The 20,486-nt window shown below is 50.4% G+C and overlaps 1 protein-coding gene across 5 annotated transcripts in view; it reads right to left on the bottom strand.

The window, feature by feature from the left end:
* Window positions 1–20,486, bottom strand: part of LOC121459293 (oxysterol-binding protein 2-like) — a 166,107-nt gene that overhangs the window by 43,505 nt on the left and 102,116 nt on the right. The window contains exon 1 of one of the 5 annotated variants that reach the window (XM_041668849.1): window positions 12,825–13,090. The exons of the other annotated variants lie outside the window; for them this stretch is intronic. Coding sequence (XP_041524783.1) covers window positions 12,825–12,903 — 79 coding nt within the window. The 5' untranslated portion in view covers window positions 12,904–13,090. Of the gene's footprint in view, window positions 1–12,824; window positions 13,091–20,486 lie in introns of those variants that run through there. 5 annotated transcript variants of the gene reach the window in all.

The following is a 20,486-nucleotide window of genomic DNA, read 5'->3' as shown; positions in this document are numbered from 1 at the left end:
CAGAAACTTTCATGTGAATATTCGTAGCAGTGTTTTTCACAATGGTCCCAAAGCAAAAACAATTCAAAAGTAGTAAATCCATACGTGGGAATATTACTTGATGATAAAAAAGGAACAGAGAATTAGCTGAGCAAAGCATTCACTCCTTCGCTCATTCCCCCACTCTCTCACTCACTCGCTCGTTCTCTGTAGATGCAATGAAACAGCTACCTCAAGCTCCTGCTGACTTACTTCCCTGCTCTGATAGGCTGAGCCCTTCCTTTAGTGGCATTTGCCAGGGTGCTTTACCACAGGAATGAGAAGTGCCCGACACAGAAGGTGATGCCCCTTCCACAGTACACAGACAGGCTGCCAAAAGTTCCACCCGAGAGAACGGTGTGTCCAGCCAATGTGCAGGAGAGAGTGCAGAGCTACGGAGGAGGGCAGCAGACAGTCCTAGTGACCCCAAGTCCCAGCCCCACCTCTGGAGGGAGCTCCATCTGTCACACCCTGGCCTTCACTTCTATCGGATCCCCTCTCAACTCAGCCTTCAAGGGAGCCTGTTGAGTGAGCAGCTGACTGACCAGGGTAGGGCTCAGAGCCATCCAGGGTCACCCAGATCCCAGGACATGTCATTTAAAGTGACATGGTGCTCCTCTGTCCCTCCCAAGGGCACTAAAGGACAAGTGGAGACGTTTTTCTTCTGTGTCTATTTTCCAGAGAGCAGGCTCCAGGAAGCCACAAGTTTCACCTGTCAGGTGCACACAGCCCTGCTGACTGGTCTGGACCAGTGTGACTGAGAGCCAGTGTGTGTCAGTAGTCACACCAGGGGCTGGTGACACTCATGCTCCACATCTTGCCAAGTCCCCATCCCTCTGCGTTCCCAGTTATCATCCCTGAGGACAGTGAGACTGGATACAGCCCCTCTTACCTCAGTGCTACCACTTGTAAAGTGGAGAATAAACACAGTAGCCCCCTGGTAAACAGAGGGACTTGACTCAGAAGACATGGACTGTATTATTACATAGGCAGCTTCTAGTACAGGGAAGAGGTTGACCCATGGCATGAGAAATATCCTCAAACAGGCTCCAACAGCAGGTTCGTAGGGGGAAAGGAACCGATCGACACACACTGCTGGGCTGACAGAAATGAACTGTATATTTTGTATCCTTAGTGGAAAAAAAAAACTTTACAATCTCTGCCAAAAAGTCAAAAACAAAACAAAACAAAACCCCTATAGCAGATGCAATAAAGATGTCAGTGTAGACCTTTAAAATATTTTTTGAGAAAATACAGGAAAATATCTGGAATCTTCAAGCAGAAGCATAAAGTGGTATCCACAAAGCCTGATAAGTCAGTCATTAAAATAAGCGACACCATTGAGTGTGACCACAGGGCAAGGACATCATGCAGCTTGGTGGACAGAATTGGCAATGTGGGCAAAACTCGACTCCTACGATCAGCTGACTTCCAGCATGGGTACAAAAGACAGTCAACCAGGAGAAGAAAAATCTTTAAGGTAATGTTTCTAGGACAGAAAGCATCAGAATAAAACCGGACATCCCACTCCCCGCCTCTCACAATAAATACAGTTAACAGGAAGCAACAAGCTAAGACTCAGAACACCAGCTGTAAAGTTCTCAGAAGGAAACGGAAGGGACACTGCTTGAATTTGGGCTAGACAGCTAAACAAAACAAATTCTTAGATAATGCATCCAAAGCACGGGGACAAAAGAAGAGCCTGAAGCTGACACCATCAAATGAAACCAGGACAGTGGAAGGAGACTCACGGGATGGAAACAGGCATTTAAAACTCATATAAAGGACTTGCATCCACAATACATAAACAGCCCATATGACAATAAAAGGACAAACAGGCACAACCAAAAAGAATAGGCAAAGTATTTGAACAAAGATTTCTCCAAAGACACCTAAATGGCCAAAACATACAAGAAAAGAGTTCAACATTCAGTCACCCGGGCAGCGGAGAACCACTACCATTCTCCACGATGATGAGATACTACACCATTCTCTGCCACGATGAGATACCGCACCATCCTCCATCGCGATGAGATACCACACCATCCTCCATCACGATGAAATACTACAACATCCCCCACCACGATGAGATACTACACCATCCCCCACCACGATGAGATACTATATCATCCTCCACCACGATGAGATACCACACCATCCCCCACCACGATGAGATACTACACCATCCTCACCACAATGAGATACCACACCATCCTCCATCACGACGAAATACTACAACATCCCCCACCACGATGAGATACTACACCATCCCCCACCACGATGAGATATCACACCATCCTCACCACAAGGAGATACCGCACCATCCCCCGCCACGATGAGATACTACACCATCCTCACCACGATGAGATACCACACCATCCTCACCACGAGGAGATACCGCATCATCCCCCACCATGATGAGATAGATACTGCACCGCTAGCATGGACACAATTTGAAAAAACAAGCAGGAAAGCCCAAGTGTCAGCAAGGGTATGGAGGCACCACAACCCCAACCTGTGGCTGTGGTCATGTGACATTGTGCAGTCACTATTACAAATACTTTGGCAATTCATTGTCAGAACACGATCCAAGAATGGAATTGTGAGAGAATTCTGAGCGCTTGTGTGAAAACTCCAAGAAAACATGATCCTAAGACTTCAGTTTCTCCAAAACATAGAGCTGTTCTTGAAATGTGCTTTTGTGCTGCTCCCAGGTGTAGCAGGCAGGAACGTTTGCTTCAGCTGCCGTTTCATGCGCCTCTGTGGAAAAACACATTTCTGCCTTGTGTGGCTTGTCCTTGTGACTGAACCTTACTCGTGTGATTTTTCTGCACCCTCAGAGTATAAACTTCCTGATGCTCTGAGTAAAGGCAGCTACTGCATGAGACTTTACTCCTTTACTCCGCCTCATTTACTGGCTCCATTCTCCCAGGTTCCCACTGCCATTAGAGCAGCAAACAGCTCATCAGTTAAACCATGAGCCAGCAACAGAGTCCTATCACTCAGTGTTTACCCAAGAAAAAGAACAACACATATCTTCACACAAAGACTTTTGTGTTCATAGCTTAATGGCTAAGTACAATGTTGACCATCACACAATGGTATGTGACAATGGAATGTCCCGACACATGCCGCAACACGGATGAACCTAGAAGACATCGCGTTAAGTGAAACAAGACAGAAAAGATTCCACTTAGAGGAAATATCCAAAAGCAGCCTGGTAGTTGCTGAGGGTTAGGGATGGAGAGAGATCACTAAGGAGTATATGGTTTTGTTTTGTTTTGTTTTTTCCAGGAGAGGCAAAAGACATTTTACAGTTAGACCATGGTGATGGCTGTGTAATCCTGTGAATGTTTTTTAAAACCACTGAATGACATGTTTTAAGTAGGGGAATCCTTATGGCATATGGGTTATAACTCAATAACTATTAAACAACTTATTAAAATACTTGTTTAAAAGTACAGGTGTGGACTTACAGAGGCTGACAATATAAGCTCTTCAACTTTTCTCAGTGTCTGAAGATTTTCATGACAAATATTTGTGGGGGGGGAGGCACAGATAAAAGAAGACTAGCCCTCACAGAAAGCCCAACTATAATAATATCAGCTGTGCATCTCGGGTTACCACACAAAAAAGTACGTGACAACATAGTCACAGTTCCACAAGAGACTATCAAACAGACAAAAAGACAAACAAAAACGCTTCGATTCTAATGAGAAGCAAAGTTATTACTATTCAGTAATGAGCTCCCACTCCCAATTCCGTGAAAATGCATTGCATTGTGTTTTTTCCTTTGTGTTTGTGTCTGTGTGCAGATGTATGGGGGGCATGTGTGGCCGTCAGAGGACGGCTTGCAGGAGTTGTTTCTTTTGGGGACTGAGCTCAGACCATCAGGCTTGGCAGCAAGCAACTTAACCCACTGAGCCATCTCGCTGTCCCCCAATTCTGGCTCAGCGATTAAGAGCACTTTCTGCTCTTTCAGAGGACCTGGGTTCAATGCCCAGCGCCTACATGACATTTCACAACTCCAATTCCAGAGGATCTGGCACACTCACACATACATACAAGCAGACAAAACATGTGCATATAAAATTAAAAGAAACAAATCATTTAAAAAAAAGTTGAAAGTGCTATTGAAAGCCGTGGAGGATTTACGGTGGGACTAGCAGCAGGGTACACGCCCCTTTATCATGGGAGTGCTTTGCAAACTCCTTCCATGGTTTAGCTCCCACATTGGCAAAATGGGGGAGAGAACCTCAAACCAGCTGGGGTCATGGACAGAGATCAAGAGAATGGCAAAAGCTGGGTGGCAGTGTAATCCTACACCTGGCAGGCAAAGGCAGGAGGCTCACCCCAAGTATGATGCCAGCCTGGGCCACACAGTGAGACCCTATCTCACAAAACGAAGGACTCACATGAGGTCATCACACAAGGTGTCAGGGTGGAGCAGCCAGAGTGACCTGTGGTTACTTCTGTGCAAGACTGCCACGTCTTTTTTTAAAAAATGTGCATGTGTGTAAGCATGCCCACGCATTGGTACATACATGTGCATGTGTGTAAGCATGCCCACGCATTGGTACATACATGTGCATGTGTGTAAGCAGCCCGCACATAGGTATATACATGTGCATGTGTGTAAGCATGCCCACGCATTGGTACATACATGTGCATGTGTGTAAGCATGCCCACGCATTGGTACATACATGTGCATGTGTGTAAGCAGCCCGCACATAGGTACACACTTGTGCACGTGTGTAAACATGCACGCACATAGGTACACACATGTGCGCGTGTGGAGGCCAGAGGATGCTGCTGTGTGTCTTCCTTGATCATTGGACTGGATCTGGCCCACCTGACCAGCTGATCTAGCCAGCCTATCCTGGGGGTGCTCTTGCCTCTGCTTCTCAAATCCTAAGATTGCAAGTGTGCCACCACAGTGCTAATCACTTACATGGGCGCTGGGCAACTGAACTCTGGTCCTCACACTTGCGTGGGAAGCACTTTTCTTGCTGAGCCATCTTATCAGCCCTCGACTGAATCTTCTGTAGTGAATATGCATTAGCTCGGCAATCAGGAAAAAGATGTCAAAAATAATCTCAGTTGGTGGCTGTAATTTAGGATGGGCTGAGATTTTATGGCTTCGGGATGCCTTCATATAGGGAGCCAAACACATCTCACATCTAAGTGAGGACTCGCACATCAATGCCTTCCTAATCCAAACACTGAAAACATGAGGGAAATATGAAGTATGGGACCCATATCTCCCATGAGAGGAGGAGCAAAGGCAAGCCAGAGACCCTGAAGAAAGTTCCAAACTCTACACTCCATGGGAGACGCCAGGAATGCATTCTGGTTGCTGCTGGGCTGGACCCTCAGTGCCCCCACCCCCACGGGGACCCACTGAATGCATTCAGAATGCCACCTTGCTTCACAGGCCCTCTGAAATGAAACCCCAGCTATCGCCTCTGCTGCCTGGGAGGAGCCTGGTGAGTGTGGGCAGGGAGAACAGGCCGCCTGCCATTTACACAAAGGAAAAGTCCCAGCAGCCACCATTCATCACCAGCTACACGCAGTACAAGCAGCAGCTGCCCTTGTCTTGGCAGGAAGAGGGGATGGGGTGGGGCCAAAGGGGAGAAATAAATGGGATACAGGATCATCTTACTGGGAAAAGTGTCTAGAGTGTCCCAGGCAGGCTGCTTTTGATCACTTGTCCTACTTGGCCAAAGCAGGTGGAGATGAACAGAAGGGGAAGATGGCCAGCAGCAAGCTCCCAGGGTAAGGTCAAAGCAGGTACAGAAATGGCCCTCGGAGGACAAGGGTCCTTGCGTGTCCTGGCGGCTGTGGGGCAGAGCAGCTAGACTACACGCATGTTTGGCCTTGACCTCTGCGTGTGGAGTGACCCCTGAGAAAGCTAAAGAGAAGGCTGAGTGGGCCACTTCCAACTAGAGCACTGAGTATGTCGTGGGCTCACCATAAGCCCACGTGAGCCGCCATTCCCAGGGCTGCCACTCACAGGGCCTGGGCTCACGCCTGGATTAGTCCTCAGTTGTCACTGCCTGTATTTCATTTTGCACGGGGCCCACAGGTTATGCAGCAGGGATTGCTGGGAGGTGAATCCCCAGCTCCTCAGGACAGTGAGTCTGCACCATGGCACAAGCCAGCTCTGCCCTGTCCTTCCTGTTGGGTTTCCAGGAAGGGCAGGAGAAAAGGCAGCCTCCGAGCCAGGAGTGGGCGCCAGAGATGACTCAACCTCTGTTCTGTTTGATTCTGCTGCTGGGAATGGAACGGAGGCCCTCAAACAGGCTAACCAAGTTCTCCGCCACTGAACTGCGGCCTAATCTTTCTGTTAACCAAACTCAAAGCCTTAACAAGGGGCAGACTGAACACGGCACGTGTGTGAGCCTTGCCCTTGAGAGTCTGGGGCAAGGGGATCCTGAGTCACAGGCCACTATGGGCTCCATAGGGAGACCCTGTCTCAAAGATAAAATGAGGGGCTGGGTGATAAAAGATAAAATGGCTCGGTGCGTAAGGTGCTTGCTATGCGAACATGAGGATCTGAGTTTGGATCCCAGCATCCATGTGAAAACCAGGTGTGGCAGCATACGGGGGAGGGGCAGGTGGGGAAGGGTGGAGACTGGCAGACCCCTGGGGCTTGCTGGCCAGCCAGCATAGCTCAATCAGTGAGCTGCAGGGTCAGTGAGAGATGGGAGAGGAAGGCACCTGGGTGTCAACCTCTGGGCTCCACATGTACACCTGCACACACATGCACCCACTGACAAGCACCCCTCCCCCCCCGAAAAAACCAACAACATCCCTTCAGAACACAGTCATGGAGGCTGGGGCGCCCTGCTGTGAGCATCATGAATGAGCGGTTTAGGCGAGCGAGGACTATGACACCAGAGGGAATGTTCACACCCTTCCATGCAGCCATCCCACTCCTGGGAATGTGTCCCAGACAGACACACAAATGAAGGAGCCTTACAAGCCAAAGATGCTCAGGCGGCAGTTGGGCTGCGCTGATGCTCTGAGCAGAGCACAAATGCCTAACGGGGAAAATCGCTCCGCAGACATTCGATGCAATCAAGCTGCAGTCACGTGCGAAGCTGCGTAAGAGGGAAATGATGTAAAAAAAGACGTGCACATAAAAGAAAAATACAAACCAGAACAGGGACCTGATGAGTGTCCTGAACTCTCATGGTGCCACAGAAAGTCACTCTGTGACCTTAAGCAACTGGAACTGCTGTCCTCAGAGCATCGTTAAAAGTAACAGCAGTCCAGGGACAGGGGAACGGCCCTGCTGGACCTCAAGAGTCTGGCCAAGAACAAAGTATGTGGGTTGGGGGGGCTGGGAAAAAAGCTTGGGAATCTCTAAGCAGAAACAGTGGTCAAATGGCTCCAGGGCTGAAATGGTACCTTAGGTCTGGTCGTGCCACTTCCCATGGTCCAGGCACAGCCATGTACCAAGTTACTTCTCTCACTTCCCTTGAAACACACAACAGTAGCCCTAGGGTACTGTCCAGATGGGGCACCAAACCCGAGTCCACGGCTCCCTTCTGTCCTGACACAACAGTTGATGTGGGCAGCTGCTATTTTTGCAGACGTGCGTCAGCGGTTATTATTCGACATGGACGTCAGAGGAAAGGACATAAAAGGAAATTTATCTTTAGCAGCCTGAAACTCATGGCTTCATCGTCATTCATGCTGCTCATCTATTCGATCCCACGCATTGCTAGTGCGAGCCGACGGGCACTTTACAGGAAAACCAGGCATCGGAGAATGAGAGTGCCCTGCCCTGGAGGGAAGGGGCCAGTTCAAGTTGGGGAGGGGGTGTCTGAGCTCAAGTTCAACTTTGTGTAACAGGTAGCTCAGGCTGTATTCTCAACTCCCTGGCCACCCTGATGCTGTAACAGCCCAGCTCAAGCTGTATTCTCAACTCCCTGGCCACCCTGATGCTGTAACAGCCCAGCTCAGGCTGTATTCTCAACTCCCTGGCCACCCTGATGCTGTAACAGGTAGCTAAGGCTGTATTCTCATCTCACCGCCCACCCTGATGTTTCCCTGTTTGGTCTCACAGGGCTCTTGTGAGCCCTGCTACAACTCTGGGATATATCTGAGCCCTTATGGGGCCATCTTTTTGGCTTGGCCCCTGGGTGGCCCTCTCTTTTGCTTAGAGTTAATAGAGATCAGTGTATTATTCTAAAGACCAGCTGAACCGTGACTCTGATAACTTGTCGGCAGGGCTGCATATGGTTTGAACAGGTCGTGTGCTGTGCAGTTCTAGAGGGGAGGGGCCAACCACAGAAGACACTGTAGGTTTATTTTTATGGTAACACATGTCCAATAATTGCAAGAAAAGTTATTTTTTCTGGCAAAAATGACATAACTAAGGATCAGTGGGAGTAAGGGGTCTTGAGGAGTTTGTCAAGGCTCTTGTCAGAGCAATCCTGCCGCCACCACTGTCTGCGGTGGTATCCTGCCCGCCAGGCTCAGAAATGGCATCAGCCAGTCGTGTACTGATGCTGAGCTCAAACAAAGCCACACTCCCGTTTGTCACAGCAACAAAATGCCAACACCAGGGGCACCACTGCTCTCCTTCAAAGCTCTGTGGTGGCTTCCTTTCCCTTCCATATGGGGGAACCGGGGTGACCTTTTCTACAGCACCTTTTGGACTGGACTTACGCCACACTCAGACTCTGGTTACCCAGCCAGACTTTTGTCTCCAAACCATCTTTGTCTCTGTGTAAATGACAGCAGGAAAGCGCTGCTCCCAGACTGCATGTACGATCGCACAGGAGACTAAAACCCACCAGCATCCTCACGGGCACGGGTACCATGTGTTAGTGAACAGCCAGAGGCTCCCACTCGTGACTGCATAGGGTCCCCCTTCCACGGACCACATCAAGCAATAGTAACCTGAGTTCAGGGACAGCACTGCAGCAATGCCTCCTTTCCATGCGAGATGCCAAGGCTATGCCTTCCTTACCATGCGTTCAGTCCCAGAGACTAACCGCTGTCACCTGGCAAGGCTTGGTGTCACAGCCTCAGTCTGCCTGCCTGTCCTTCCTGACCCATCCCTTCAGTGGGTCCCCTCTCACTTCTCATGTGTCATCATAAGGCGCTGAGACTTCCCTCTGCCTCCTGACCTCTATCCTCTTCCCATTTCCATCAACATTCTCTCACATAGCCCATAACAGGAGAGTTCCTTCCACCAGAAGTGACTCTCCCTCCTCTTTTTCCCTTCCATCTCTTCCTCCCTCCCTCTCTCCCATCCTCTAGCAAAGCCACAGTAGCCCCAAATGAGAGGACAGTGCCACAGTTCCTATGCTAGGACATAGGAATATGCTTCCTTGTGAGCAGGGGAGACCCAGAGTCATAGGACAGGCCCTGTGAGCAGGGGATACCCAGGGTAAGAACACAGGCATCTGTCTGTTCAGCCCCTTGTGGCCTCACAGGAACTCAGCTTATGGGACATGCCAGAGGACAAGCCCTTTGAGGCTGTCCCTAACCAGAACCAACTTAGGACTTTTCTGAAGGGCCTGGCACTCACATTGCAGCCAAACAGCCTCCAGGGAGTCTCATCACCAAGTCTGTGTGAAGACAGTCACTCTCAGTGGCCTGTGACAGACGCTATTACCCCAGTCTCTTCCTGTGTTGGTGACACATCGCTCCGCCCTTAAAAGTGCCATCTTTGTAGCAACCTGCTCAGTGCACCCGGCCTGACCTGCTCAGTCTTCCAGATTCACAGGACAGTCAAAAAGAGATATATAAGTCTAACACACACACACACACACACACACACACACACAGACCAAGGGGTGTGCTACTGAGCCTGGGGACACCTCATCTCCCTACCAGGTGCACCTAACTGCAGCCTGCAGCCTGCAGACCCCCTGTGCCCCAGGATCTGTGAAGACGGCTCAACACAAAGTTGCAAATTTACTTAAAACATGGAGGGTTTTTTTTCTTTCAGTTTCTTGTAACTCAAGCACGTCATTCTTGTCATGAACCTTGATGATGTATTGTGAGGACAAACAGCTGCACAGGCCTGACGTCATCAGCTCGCCATTCCTTGTTCCTCTAGACTTGTGGGCTCTACATGACCTCATTGGGATCATGGATCCACACACCTCAGCTCGTGCTTGTCTCCAAGCCCTGTCCTCGGAAGACAGATGTGGGTTTCCCCCACCACTCCCACAGCCGCCTTTCAAAGGAGCTTTTTTTCGCACAGCTCCTGGTTTCCGGGAACTGGCATGCTGCATGTGGTAGAGTCACCTGCCTGGCTAGGTGACACCCGGGGCTGAAGGGAACTTCCCCCAGTCCCTACATGGGCCTTTCCCCTTGTGGCTCCCTAGGTTCTGTCTGAAGCACAGAAATAGATTACACACAATATACAATATCTCATCTCAACCTCACCGCTACATAAAGAGATTAAGATGCAAACAAACATTTGTGTGTGTGTGTGTGTGTGTGTGTGTGTAGATCAAAGGACAACTTACGGTACTTGGTTCCTAGAACCCCTGAAATCAGGCTGGCAGTCTTGGTGCTAAGTGCCTTTACCTGCCGAGCCATCTCCCTGGCCCTGGGAAGGTAGGTTTGATGTCTTTTCAATGAGGAAAGCCGGCTGACGAGCTTAGGGTTGGGGTCAGGAATTGGCTGATGTAGATGACTCTGGGTCAGGGACAGACTCAGGGGATGTGACCTGGCAGTAGAGCCAAGACAAGAACCCAGGTCTCCCGGCTCATGACACAATATGACTTCCAGTGTAGCTGCCATGGGACTTGATTCCCCAAGTCAGAAAGTTCTGACGCTGAGCCATTCACAGTCTGGATCACAGCCCCTTCCCCCCCCCCGGCAGGCAGCAAATCCAGCTCCCTCTCCAACATGAATAAAATAAGCTGAGGTGTGGGACATAAATCTCACTGCGACCTGCCAGCAAGGAGGGTCTGGTCTAGGAACCTTTCACGTTGTCTGAGCTGAGGAGCCGAGTCTCTATGAGGTGGGCTGGAGTTCTCTCCACGCACAGTGGAGAACCAAGTGCCCATAGCTGGTGCTAACCAGAACTCTGTCAACCTGGGCCTCCTCCACTTTTCTCCCCCTTTAGCAGGCACAGTCACTGTTAAGAATGGGAGGTTGCCAGCTTGTCCCAAAAGTTCTAGTGAGGCCATGCGAAGCCAACAGAGCACCTCGGGGACACACCTCTGCTGGCCTGAAAGGTTCCAGTCTGGAGGCCTGGATCTGCCTGTTCTTGACCATGACACTGGCCACAGGGTCTCCTGCTGAAGTTGTTAAGTTCTGCTCCAGGCACCATTCTAAATGCTGCGTACATTACACACAACCTCTGAGTGCCCTTATCCCCAGCATGATCTTGACATGAAAGAGAACACGGAAACTGGACCAACCAGAGGTCACTCAGACACCGCAGTACCCACACCCGTGCTTCCTCAGAAAGGTGTGAGCTATCACAACCAAGCAGAGAGCAAGCAGGCATTTCATTCCACACTTGCTAGCCCTGAATCTTCCACAAGGTAGCAATCGAAACTGCTCTATGGGCAAAGAGAGAAAAGCAATTTAACATCTGATGTGTATTTTCATTTTACTGATTCCAAAACTCACCCTCTGAATAAATCTGTCTAAATTGACAACAGAATCATCATTTAACTTTGCATATGCATAAAGTATATATCGGAAGTAAAAACTGGAGATTACAACCAATTGGTTAAGAGCAGAAAATGTACTTTGAACAGAACGCATTTCTATAAGCGTTCCTATAAGCGAGCGACCCAAGTGCAACCGCTAAAATCCTACACCTGTGTTCTGAACGCCAATGGTTGACCACACTCTCCACGACTTCCAGACTGAAGCATGGTGTCCTGCAGGTCTGGGGAATGCAGGAGCTAGTCAGACCCCATGAAGCCATTGGCATAGCCAGTCAACAAGCAAAATTAATCACAAGGTTCACTACAGGCCAAGGGGCATTAATGGCGTAAAAAAAGAGCTGGTTCTAACCTAGGCATGTTAAGTGAAGTTAATCGCCTCTGTATCTGTTGGGTCAACAGGGTGAAAGAATCCTGATTCCAAGGGACTGACATTAGACCAGAAACACTCAAGGTAAACAGCAGGTTTCACTCACAGAAGTCTCCAAAAAGGGTTTCAAGCATTAAAAATGGCAGGCATGACTAGGGGGCTGCAAGTTTGCAAGGCATTGGCTTTCCTTCACCGAAGTCAGAACACCAGAAGGTTCTGCCTGCACACTAAAGCAGTTAGCCAGAATCACCGCAGGGCAGGGGTATTTCAGGGCTGGCCCTTGCTCAGACCCAGGTGACCACTCCAGAGTCACACCGTGAGCTAAGGTAACTCGAGGACAAGGCCCTTAAGGAAGGCGCTGCAGTCTTGCCAGCGCTCAGGGCGCCTGAAGGCCCTGGTGTAGTGAGGATCCCAGGCCGACTGGGGAAGAAATGGGGTAAACGTTGGGGGCCGGCAAACACGAGCGCCCCTCCCAGACCCCATCTCCTTCCCATGAACAGCTGGACTGGATTTCTTTTCCTTTTTCACCCCCAGAGGCTAATCGACCCCGCGCATCTCTAGCCGCAGCCCCCTTTCCAAAACTCGCCATGCGCAAAGTCACTGCGCAGCGTGCGCCGGCGGGGTGTGGGGAAAGGGGTTCCCCGGGGCTCCCCGCGATCCCCACGCCACGAGTGAGTGACATCAGAGGCTAGCGTGGACGGGTCCTGCCGCAAAGCCCGGCGCGGGGCGGGCGTGCGTGAGAGCGAGGGGAGCTCGGCCTCACGAAAGCCGGCGGCACTAACCCTTCTTAAATTTATTCAGGCAGCCGGAGCTGCAGAAGGAGCGCACGGAGGCCGTCTCCCAGCAGCCGCGTCCCTTCATCCCCGCGGCCCGCGGCCTCCGAGCGGCTGGGCGCTACATGGCCCCGGGTCCGGGGAGCGCAGCTCGGAGAGCCGCAGGGCGGAGGCGGCGGTGGGCGCTCGTGGGTCCCGGCGTCGCGTCGCACGGAGCACCGGGCCGCCCTGAGCGCGGTCCCTTAACCCCGTCGGCGCCGCGCGAGCCGAGCGGCCTCCCCGCCTCCTCCCCCGGAGCCTGCGCCGCAGCAGCCGCCGTGCGACCCCGCGAGCTCCGGGGCGCGGGGTGTGGGGCGGGCTTCCCGCGGCCACGTCACGTCTGCACGCGAAAATCCGAGCTAAGGGGCCGCCCCCTGCAGCAGCAGGAGCAGGCTCGGCGCTGCTGCGTTTCAAAGGAAGGGTGCCCTTGAGAAGCTGGGGCACGTGGGAAATTGGGTGGCCCGGAGCCTGGCGGTAATTCCAGGAAATTGAGGTCACTGCTGAGACCCGGTCACCTTCTAACCCCGCTTCCGCAGCAGGCGCGTCTGTGTCCGGCCACCTGCAGCTTACCTGGCCACCTTCTGGGCGGAAGGCAACAGGCGGGGCCCCAGAGACTTCAGCTCCTTTAGGCACTGCTGCTACAGGAATGCAGGCATCTGGGGACATCTGTCTCTGCCCAGACCTCTATGGATATGAAACGCCCCTAGAAGTCTGATGGGCGTCTTAAAACCAGCTGTCTAAATGTGAGTTCCTTGTGGTTCTCTAGAGCTTTCTCCCAACCATTCCTTCACCCCTCTTCCATCAGCAGGAGACAGCGCAGAGCCATATTTGAGTGATCTGCCTTAAGACCACTGGGCCGCACAATCCCGAGCTCTGTGCCCACGGAACACATGCCCAATCCCACTCTTCTCCATCACCTCACTGTCTCTGGATCACGGACTCTTAGAAAGCATCCCAGAAAAATCACCGTTTCCACTCTGCCTGCCCCCAGTCCACACTCAGTACAATGTCCAAAGGATCCAGTTCAATGTCAGACTCAAGATCTCCGCATATGAACCCACAGTTTACTGATGGAGCCCTATCACGCAGCCCCAAGCTTCCTACTTTTGAGAGGCCTGGAAGACCGGCCTCAGCTTTCCCAGGAGCAAGATTGCAGTGTGCCGCAGCCTAAGTTTATTGGCAATTTTTATAGGACTTAGGTGTGCAGGAATGGATCCAACGCGGGATATTCAGTCCTGTGCTCTCATTACCATGGAAGGTGGAAGAATCTGACAGAAAACAGTGTCCCTGTCCTGAACCAGGAATGGCAGAGTACAAGCCTGTGTGTCAGTCCCACACAAAGTCATTCCTGGTGTTCCTGCCCGTGAGCTACCTCCACTGTCTAGCCGCTGCTACTTAAAGCCACTCCGGATTGCTTGAGAAACCAGCAAAGAAAACACATCTAGAAAAGAAAGTGAAGTAGTGAAGCAAAAAATAAAAGAATCTCAAAGTCCTGGGAAAGCACACGTAGACACACACATGTGCATACATGAACACACATGTACATGCACACACGAACACAGATGCATGCATTTGCACACACATGCATGTATATGCATACACATGAATGCATGAATTCTTTTTTTTTTTTTTTGGTTTTTCGAGACAGGGTTTCTCTGTGGCTTTGGAGCCTCTCCTGGAACTAGCTCTGTAGACCAGGCTGGTCTCGAACTCCCAGAGATCCGCCTGCCTCTGCCTCCCGAGTGCTGGGATTAAAGGCGTGCGCCACCACCGCCCGGCTTAATGCATGAATTCTTGCACACGCGCGCACACACGTTGTACCACCTTTCTACACATTAATTTACACAGTAAGCCACATCAACATTATCAGGTTCTGCTCATGTAGAATGGTTAGAGTCCAGCCTAGAAGAACAGGTCGCTAGGTGTCAGGTGAGGGTTCACAGGTGACCAAGCAGCAAGGTCAAGGGACCCAGTATCACACTTCCACGCACCACACTGCTAGCCAGGCTCTGATGGCACCAGGTTCCTCCTTTGCTAGTGCATACACACACACTGAAATCATGTTCAAATATCGGTGTGTGCTCCTGTGTATGTGTGTGTGCTCATGCATGTGCACAACATCCAGAGTTCATCCCAGTGCCAGAGGCAAGAGAAAGCAAGTCACTAATGGGAAGAGTCTAGGGTGCAACATGGCAGTTCAGTGAGAGCCACAGACATGTCCCCACCCCACAGCCCAGTGTGAGGAATCAGCTTCAGGTTGGAAAGGAAAAAGCAAGATGCTCAGTGCCTGTCACCACTGGTTGTCAAAACAGACGCAACCTAAGAGCCCAGCTGCAGGGAAATGTCAGTGTTGTCAGCTTCCTGGATGCCACAGAGTCATCTAGACTTACACAGGCAATGACAGCACAGACAAAAACTTATGCTAACATCCACAATGCTGCAAGAAAAGTAGCTCAGACAACATGCTTGCAATTGAGTAAAATCTACATTGAAGCAGCCTATTAAAGCTGCAGATTGGGGGCAGGGGCAATTTCTTGGACTCTAGGCTTCTTTCTTGTGAATCCAGCATGGTCTTCTGGGACTTTATTCATTTGTCCGTTTCCTGCTTGGACAGAACTCCCTGAGGACAGAGACCAAGGTCTTCTCTCATTGTCCGCAGCCTCCCATATGACCGAGTACAATGAAGGTACTTACTGATAGGATGAGCACTGGAGTGACTCAGCAGTGATGAGATCAATGGCTTGCTTCCACTAAGTGACTTACTCATTCACCAGGAACCATACCTAGCTGAGCCTGGCTTCAGGCTTCTCCTCCCGCCGTCCCCAACTTTCCCCTGTTGACCCTTCAAGGTTGTGCTGCTGGTGCACACCACCTCACAGCCTCCTCTTCCCCCTGTTCTTCCTGGAGTGGACAGCCCAGAGGCGAGGAGAGCCTTGGGTCCTGTAAGAGCAAGCTCTACAAGAGCTAGTTCTAGGACAGGCTCCAAAACTACAGAGAAACCCTGTCTCAAAAAGCAAAGCAAAACAAAACAAAACAAACAAACAAAAAGGCAAGCTCTATAGCCCCTGGGGAACCGTGACTTCCCTCTGCGTAACAGGCTCATCATTAAAAAGGGCTGGTGCCTTTGCCCACCCAGGGTGCATAGCACATGCCTGGTACCTGCGGGGCTGCCTTCTGATTGAAGCTTTAACAGAAGCAGTGTTCTAAGAATATCCATACATAGGTGCTGACTACCATTGTCATTAATAAATTAATGACTTTGCTCCAAAGCCAAAGAATTAATTCCAGAGCAATTTATGAGAATGGGTTGCTAGGCAATTAAAATAAATGTCTAAGGGGAAACTCTTCAATTTGTCATTGATTATGCTAAAAGTTACAAATTATGGGAAAGAATGTGTCATTCAAATCTGTTTGATGTAAGGGAGTGTTTGTCCTGTGTGCCCTGAACTTTTGGGGCAGTAGAAAAGATGGACTCCACCTCTGGGGGCTGAGCCTGGTAGGCAGCAATGGGCTGCCTGGCCTGGAAGCCAGCTCTCTGGAGTACCAGGAGGTAGAGTTGGGGTTAGTGCCACCAGCCAGTTCCAAGGACACTGGCATCTTGTCAGCCTCCATCCAATGCTCTTGTAATGGTAAAAATAAAATGGCGCCATTCCCAAGGGGCCACAGGGGGCCAGGTGGGGCAGCAGGTCCCAGGCAGGGAGCTGCGCAGTGAGTGAGAAACCTGGGTCGGGGGTTAGCTGGTCCCATGAAGAGCCACAGGGTGAGAGACAGATGGATAGGCATGCCATGCAGAATGAGGTTGGATATTTATTTAGTGGGTTATGGAATGGAATGGGAAAGGGGAGAAGGAGGGAGAAGGGGGATGAGGAGAGAGAGGCAGAGAGAGAGAGAGGGGGGGTACAGAAAGAGAGGTGGGGGAAGAGGAGAGGGGAAGCTACCTCTTCAGGAGAGAGAAAAGAAGGGTGAGAGCCCAGGCTGGAAGCAGAAGGAAGGTCCCCTTGCCTGGGTGGACAGGGAGGGAGTGGGCGGGGCTGGCCCCTTAAAGGGACAGGACAGATCATTACATCCGTTGGTTATTAATCAAAGAGTCTTTTGCTTGTTGGAGCCTAACTTTCATTGACAAGTCCCTGAAGACTCTGTCCATTTGTTTAGTCTTCTCATTATTATTATTATTTTACTTAAAGGGATAACAAATAAAACTAAAAAATACAAATTGATTACAGAATATCCCCCTTGATGGGTCATTAAAGCAACACAAATTAACCACCTTGATGAGTTCGTTTACGTATACTGTGTCACCACTGAGATTCCTGGAAAGCCGATGCACGCCTGTTCTGGAGTGTGGCTCATTCCATAAAGGGATATGATGGCTCACTGACGGCTGGCTGTGTTGCTGCTGTTGCCCGAAACTCGATAACCCAACTCCTGGAAGTTTTCCCTCAGGAAATGAATCAAGAGGATGAAGAGATGTTCTGTACAGAGATGCTCACTGCCTCACTATCTGTCACAGCACACAACGGAAAAGTCAGATGCTCAGCAACTAAGGATGACTCAGACGTGAAGAGTATCAGCTCTGTGGACTATTACACAGCCATTAACAGAAGATAAAGAGGGGGACCTGCCAGCTATATCGGCAGGGTAAAGGGCAGATCACAAAGCAACCTCTTTAATCGGATGCCTAAGATGGGAAACATAAGAAAGGGGAAGAAAAAAATACATAGAATTCAAAGGCAGGTTTGTGAGGGTGTGAGATCATGGGCATTTTTTTTTTTATTCTAACCCTTTCATCTTCTAGTATGGCATTTCCCACAGCGACAAAATCACATCCAATCAACTGACCATAAACCTTTTCCCAAGACAAGGAATGAGGAAGTCTTTGAAGGCCAGGTGCTTTGCTCAGGGAGGGTAGCAGGACACGTGACCCGAGAGCAGGGAGTCAGGATTGTGGATCCCCACCTTATGATGCCAGTCAGCTTTCTCAGGGGGCCTGGACTCAGATTGGAAACCCACCTGCTGGGTGACAATACAAATATAGAAGCCTCTCTGAGCCTTGCTTTGCTGCATCCTCAGCCAAAAATAGTCCAAGCTGGCTGGCTGGCTGGCTGGCTGGTTGGCTCTGCCAGGAGCTGAAACAAACATCCCCTAATGCTATGTTGAACTCCAACCTAAGAACGGGACCACACTTGGATCTAAAGTCTTTAAAGGGATGCCTCTAATAAAATGAAGTCATTGAGTCCCCACTAATCAACTCTGGGAGGTGCCCTCCCAAGAAAGGCGGATTAAGATGTGGACACACAGAGTCCAGAAGGACACAGGGAGAAGGCGAGCCAAGGAGAGCCACCTCAGAAGGAGCCCAGCCTGCTGGCCCTCTGACCGTGGGCTGCTAGTTTCTAGAGGAGAGAGTGGATTTCTATTGTTTAAGCTGCCTAAACTGAGGGGTTTTGTGAGTCTGAGTGACTGACAAAATTCCTTATGCAAAACCCTGAGGAAGGGGGGCTGGAGAGATGGCTCAGTGGTTGAGAGCACTGGCTGCTCTTCCAGAGGTCCTGAGTTCAATTCCCAGCAACCACATGGTGGCTCACAACCATCTGTACTGAGATCTGGCGCCCTCCTCTGGCGTGCAGGCATACATCGAGGCAAAATGTTGTATACATAATAAATAAATAAATCTTAAAAAAAAAAAAAAAACCCTGAGGATGTCAGCACCAGCTCTGGTAGGAGCTTACCTGGGAAGCCTGAGCCACACCAGAGTCAGATGCTAGGCATCCCCAATCACTTCCCTAAACCCGGCTGAACTACACAGGCCCAGCTTAACTGTGATCCCCATGACATCTGGAATGAGAGGGCAGTGTGGCCAGCACTGCTGTACTGCTGAGAAACCAATGCAGAGAAAGAGAGCATCAAGTCTGCTCCTCCAGGGAGGGATCAGAACATTGGCTGCCATTAGACCTCCAAGCTCCACTTCCCCGGCACTTCCCAAACCTCTGATTGACAGATTCTCAACTCAACAGACATTCTTACTGCCACAATCACAAGTTTGAGGCCAGCCTGGTCTACAAAGTGAGTTCCAGGGCAGCCAAAGATACATAGTGAGACCTTGTCTAGAAAAAAAAAAAAACAAAAAACAAAAACCACAAAACCAAACCAAACCAAAAGAAAAAACATGGAGAAAATACTGCAAAGTATGTAACAAAAGACACACAAACTAGAATGCGTGATTCCACAGCAGCACAAACTCCAAATCCCCAAAGGGTACCATGGCAACAGAAATGATTAGCAAGCTCAGAGTGCACATGATTGGTCAAGAAACACAGCAAGGCTGACCCAGTCTCAACAGCAACAGGAGAAAAGCAAAACAGACTGAGGAAATGCCTTCCTGTTCACTGTTTATTCAGTAACAGTAGGAAGAATGCCATGGAAGCTGGCCATCCACACTGTTGGGAGATAAACAGTAGCAAGCATGCATACATGCGTGGATGCGTGCATGCGTGTGTGTGTGTGTGTGTGACACCCTTCAGGAGTCAGTTCTCCCCTTCCAACAGGTGAGTCCTGAGGATTAAACTCAGGTCACCAGGCCGAGGCGGGCACCCCACCAGCAGAGCGATTCTGTCAGTGCTGTCTTCTTCTTTGAGCCAGGGTCTTTCACTGAGCTTGGAGCTCCATTGATTGATTACCCTGTCTCCACCCCTACTCCCAGCAGGGACTGCAGGAATGCACCACCTTCACGAGGGTGCTGGGGATTAAACTCAGGACTTTGTGCCTACGCTAAGCACTTGACCTACTGAACCATTTGTATTCTGTATCCCCAGGCCCTTTGCATTCTGTTTGGCCAGCAGTCTGGTAGTGCCTGCTGATATCTATCCTGTGCACCCTTGTCACCCAACAGTTTCACTTTTTGGAAGCTGTGCTAAGTAAAGGCACACACCACAGCACTCTCTGAACAGAAATAAAATGTAAAGAATCTTAATGAGCCATCAGAAGGGAAGCTGACGGACACCCTGTGGAATTCTACACCACTGTTTCAAACTGATAGAGATCTATTTGAATTGGCACATGGGGATCTTCAGACTACACTGGGGCCAGAGAAAAAGCAAGGAGGTGCACACGGAGGCAGACGAGGGAGGGGCCGTCCTCCACTTCGGGAACGGTTTGCAGATGTACCACTGGAACCGACTGTGTGGCTCTCTAGGGAAGTGATGAGACAGGGCTAAATTCTGCAACATATATCTTAGCATCATTTAAATACGTCACAGTGCTGTGTTTCTTAAGTACATGTAATCCTCTCAGACAGCAATAGAGACAGATGTTGCCACATGGCTGCCTGCTCTCACTGAAACCCATGGCTGGGAACAGGAGGGTCCCAGGGGTCACATCAGAGAAGCCAACACATCAATGCACACAGACCAACCTGGCAGGCAGCAATCAGAGAGGGTCTGGATCATTTGACGCATGCGTGGCACAATCCCCATGAATCGGAAGAGCAGAGCCGTCCATGGCGACGGGCCCTGCAAAGAAGGGACATAACTACAACCAGGTGTGGAGGGACCAGGGGTCAGGTGCTTGCCACCCAACCAGGCTGGAAACCAAGCCACCCTCAGCTCCCAGGCTACGGGCAGCAGCTCATGGCCATGG

Source organism: Microtus oregoni, unplaced genomic scaffold (genome assembly GCF_018167655.1).
Source record: "Microtus oregoni isolate MIOR12 unplaced genomic scaffold, Mior012 000019F_ref0000042, whole genome shotgun sequence".
NCBI classification, from domain to species: Eukaryota; Metazoa; Chordata; class Mammalia; order Rodentia; family Cricetidae; genus Microtus; species Microtus oregoni.
The sequence above is the reverse complement of the archived record's forward strand: the minus strand, read 5'-3'. Positions and strand labels throughout refer to the sequence as shown.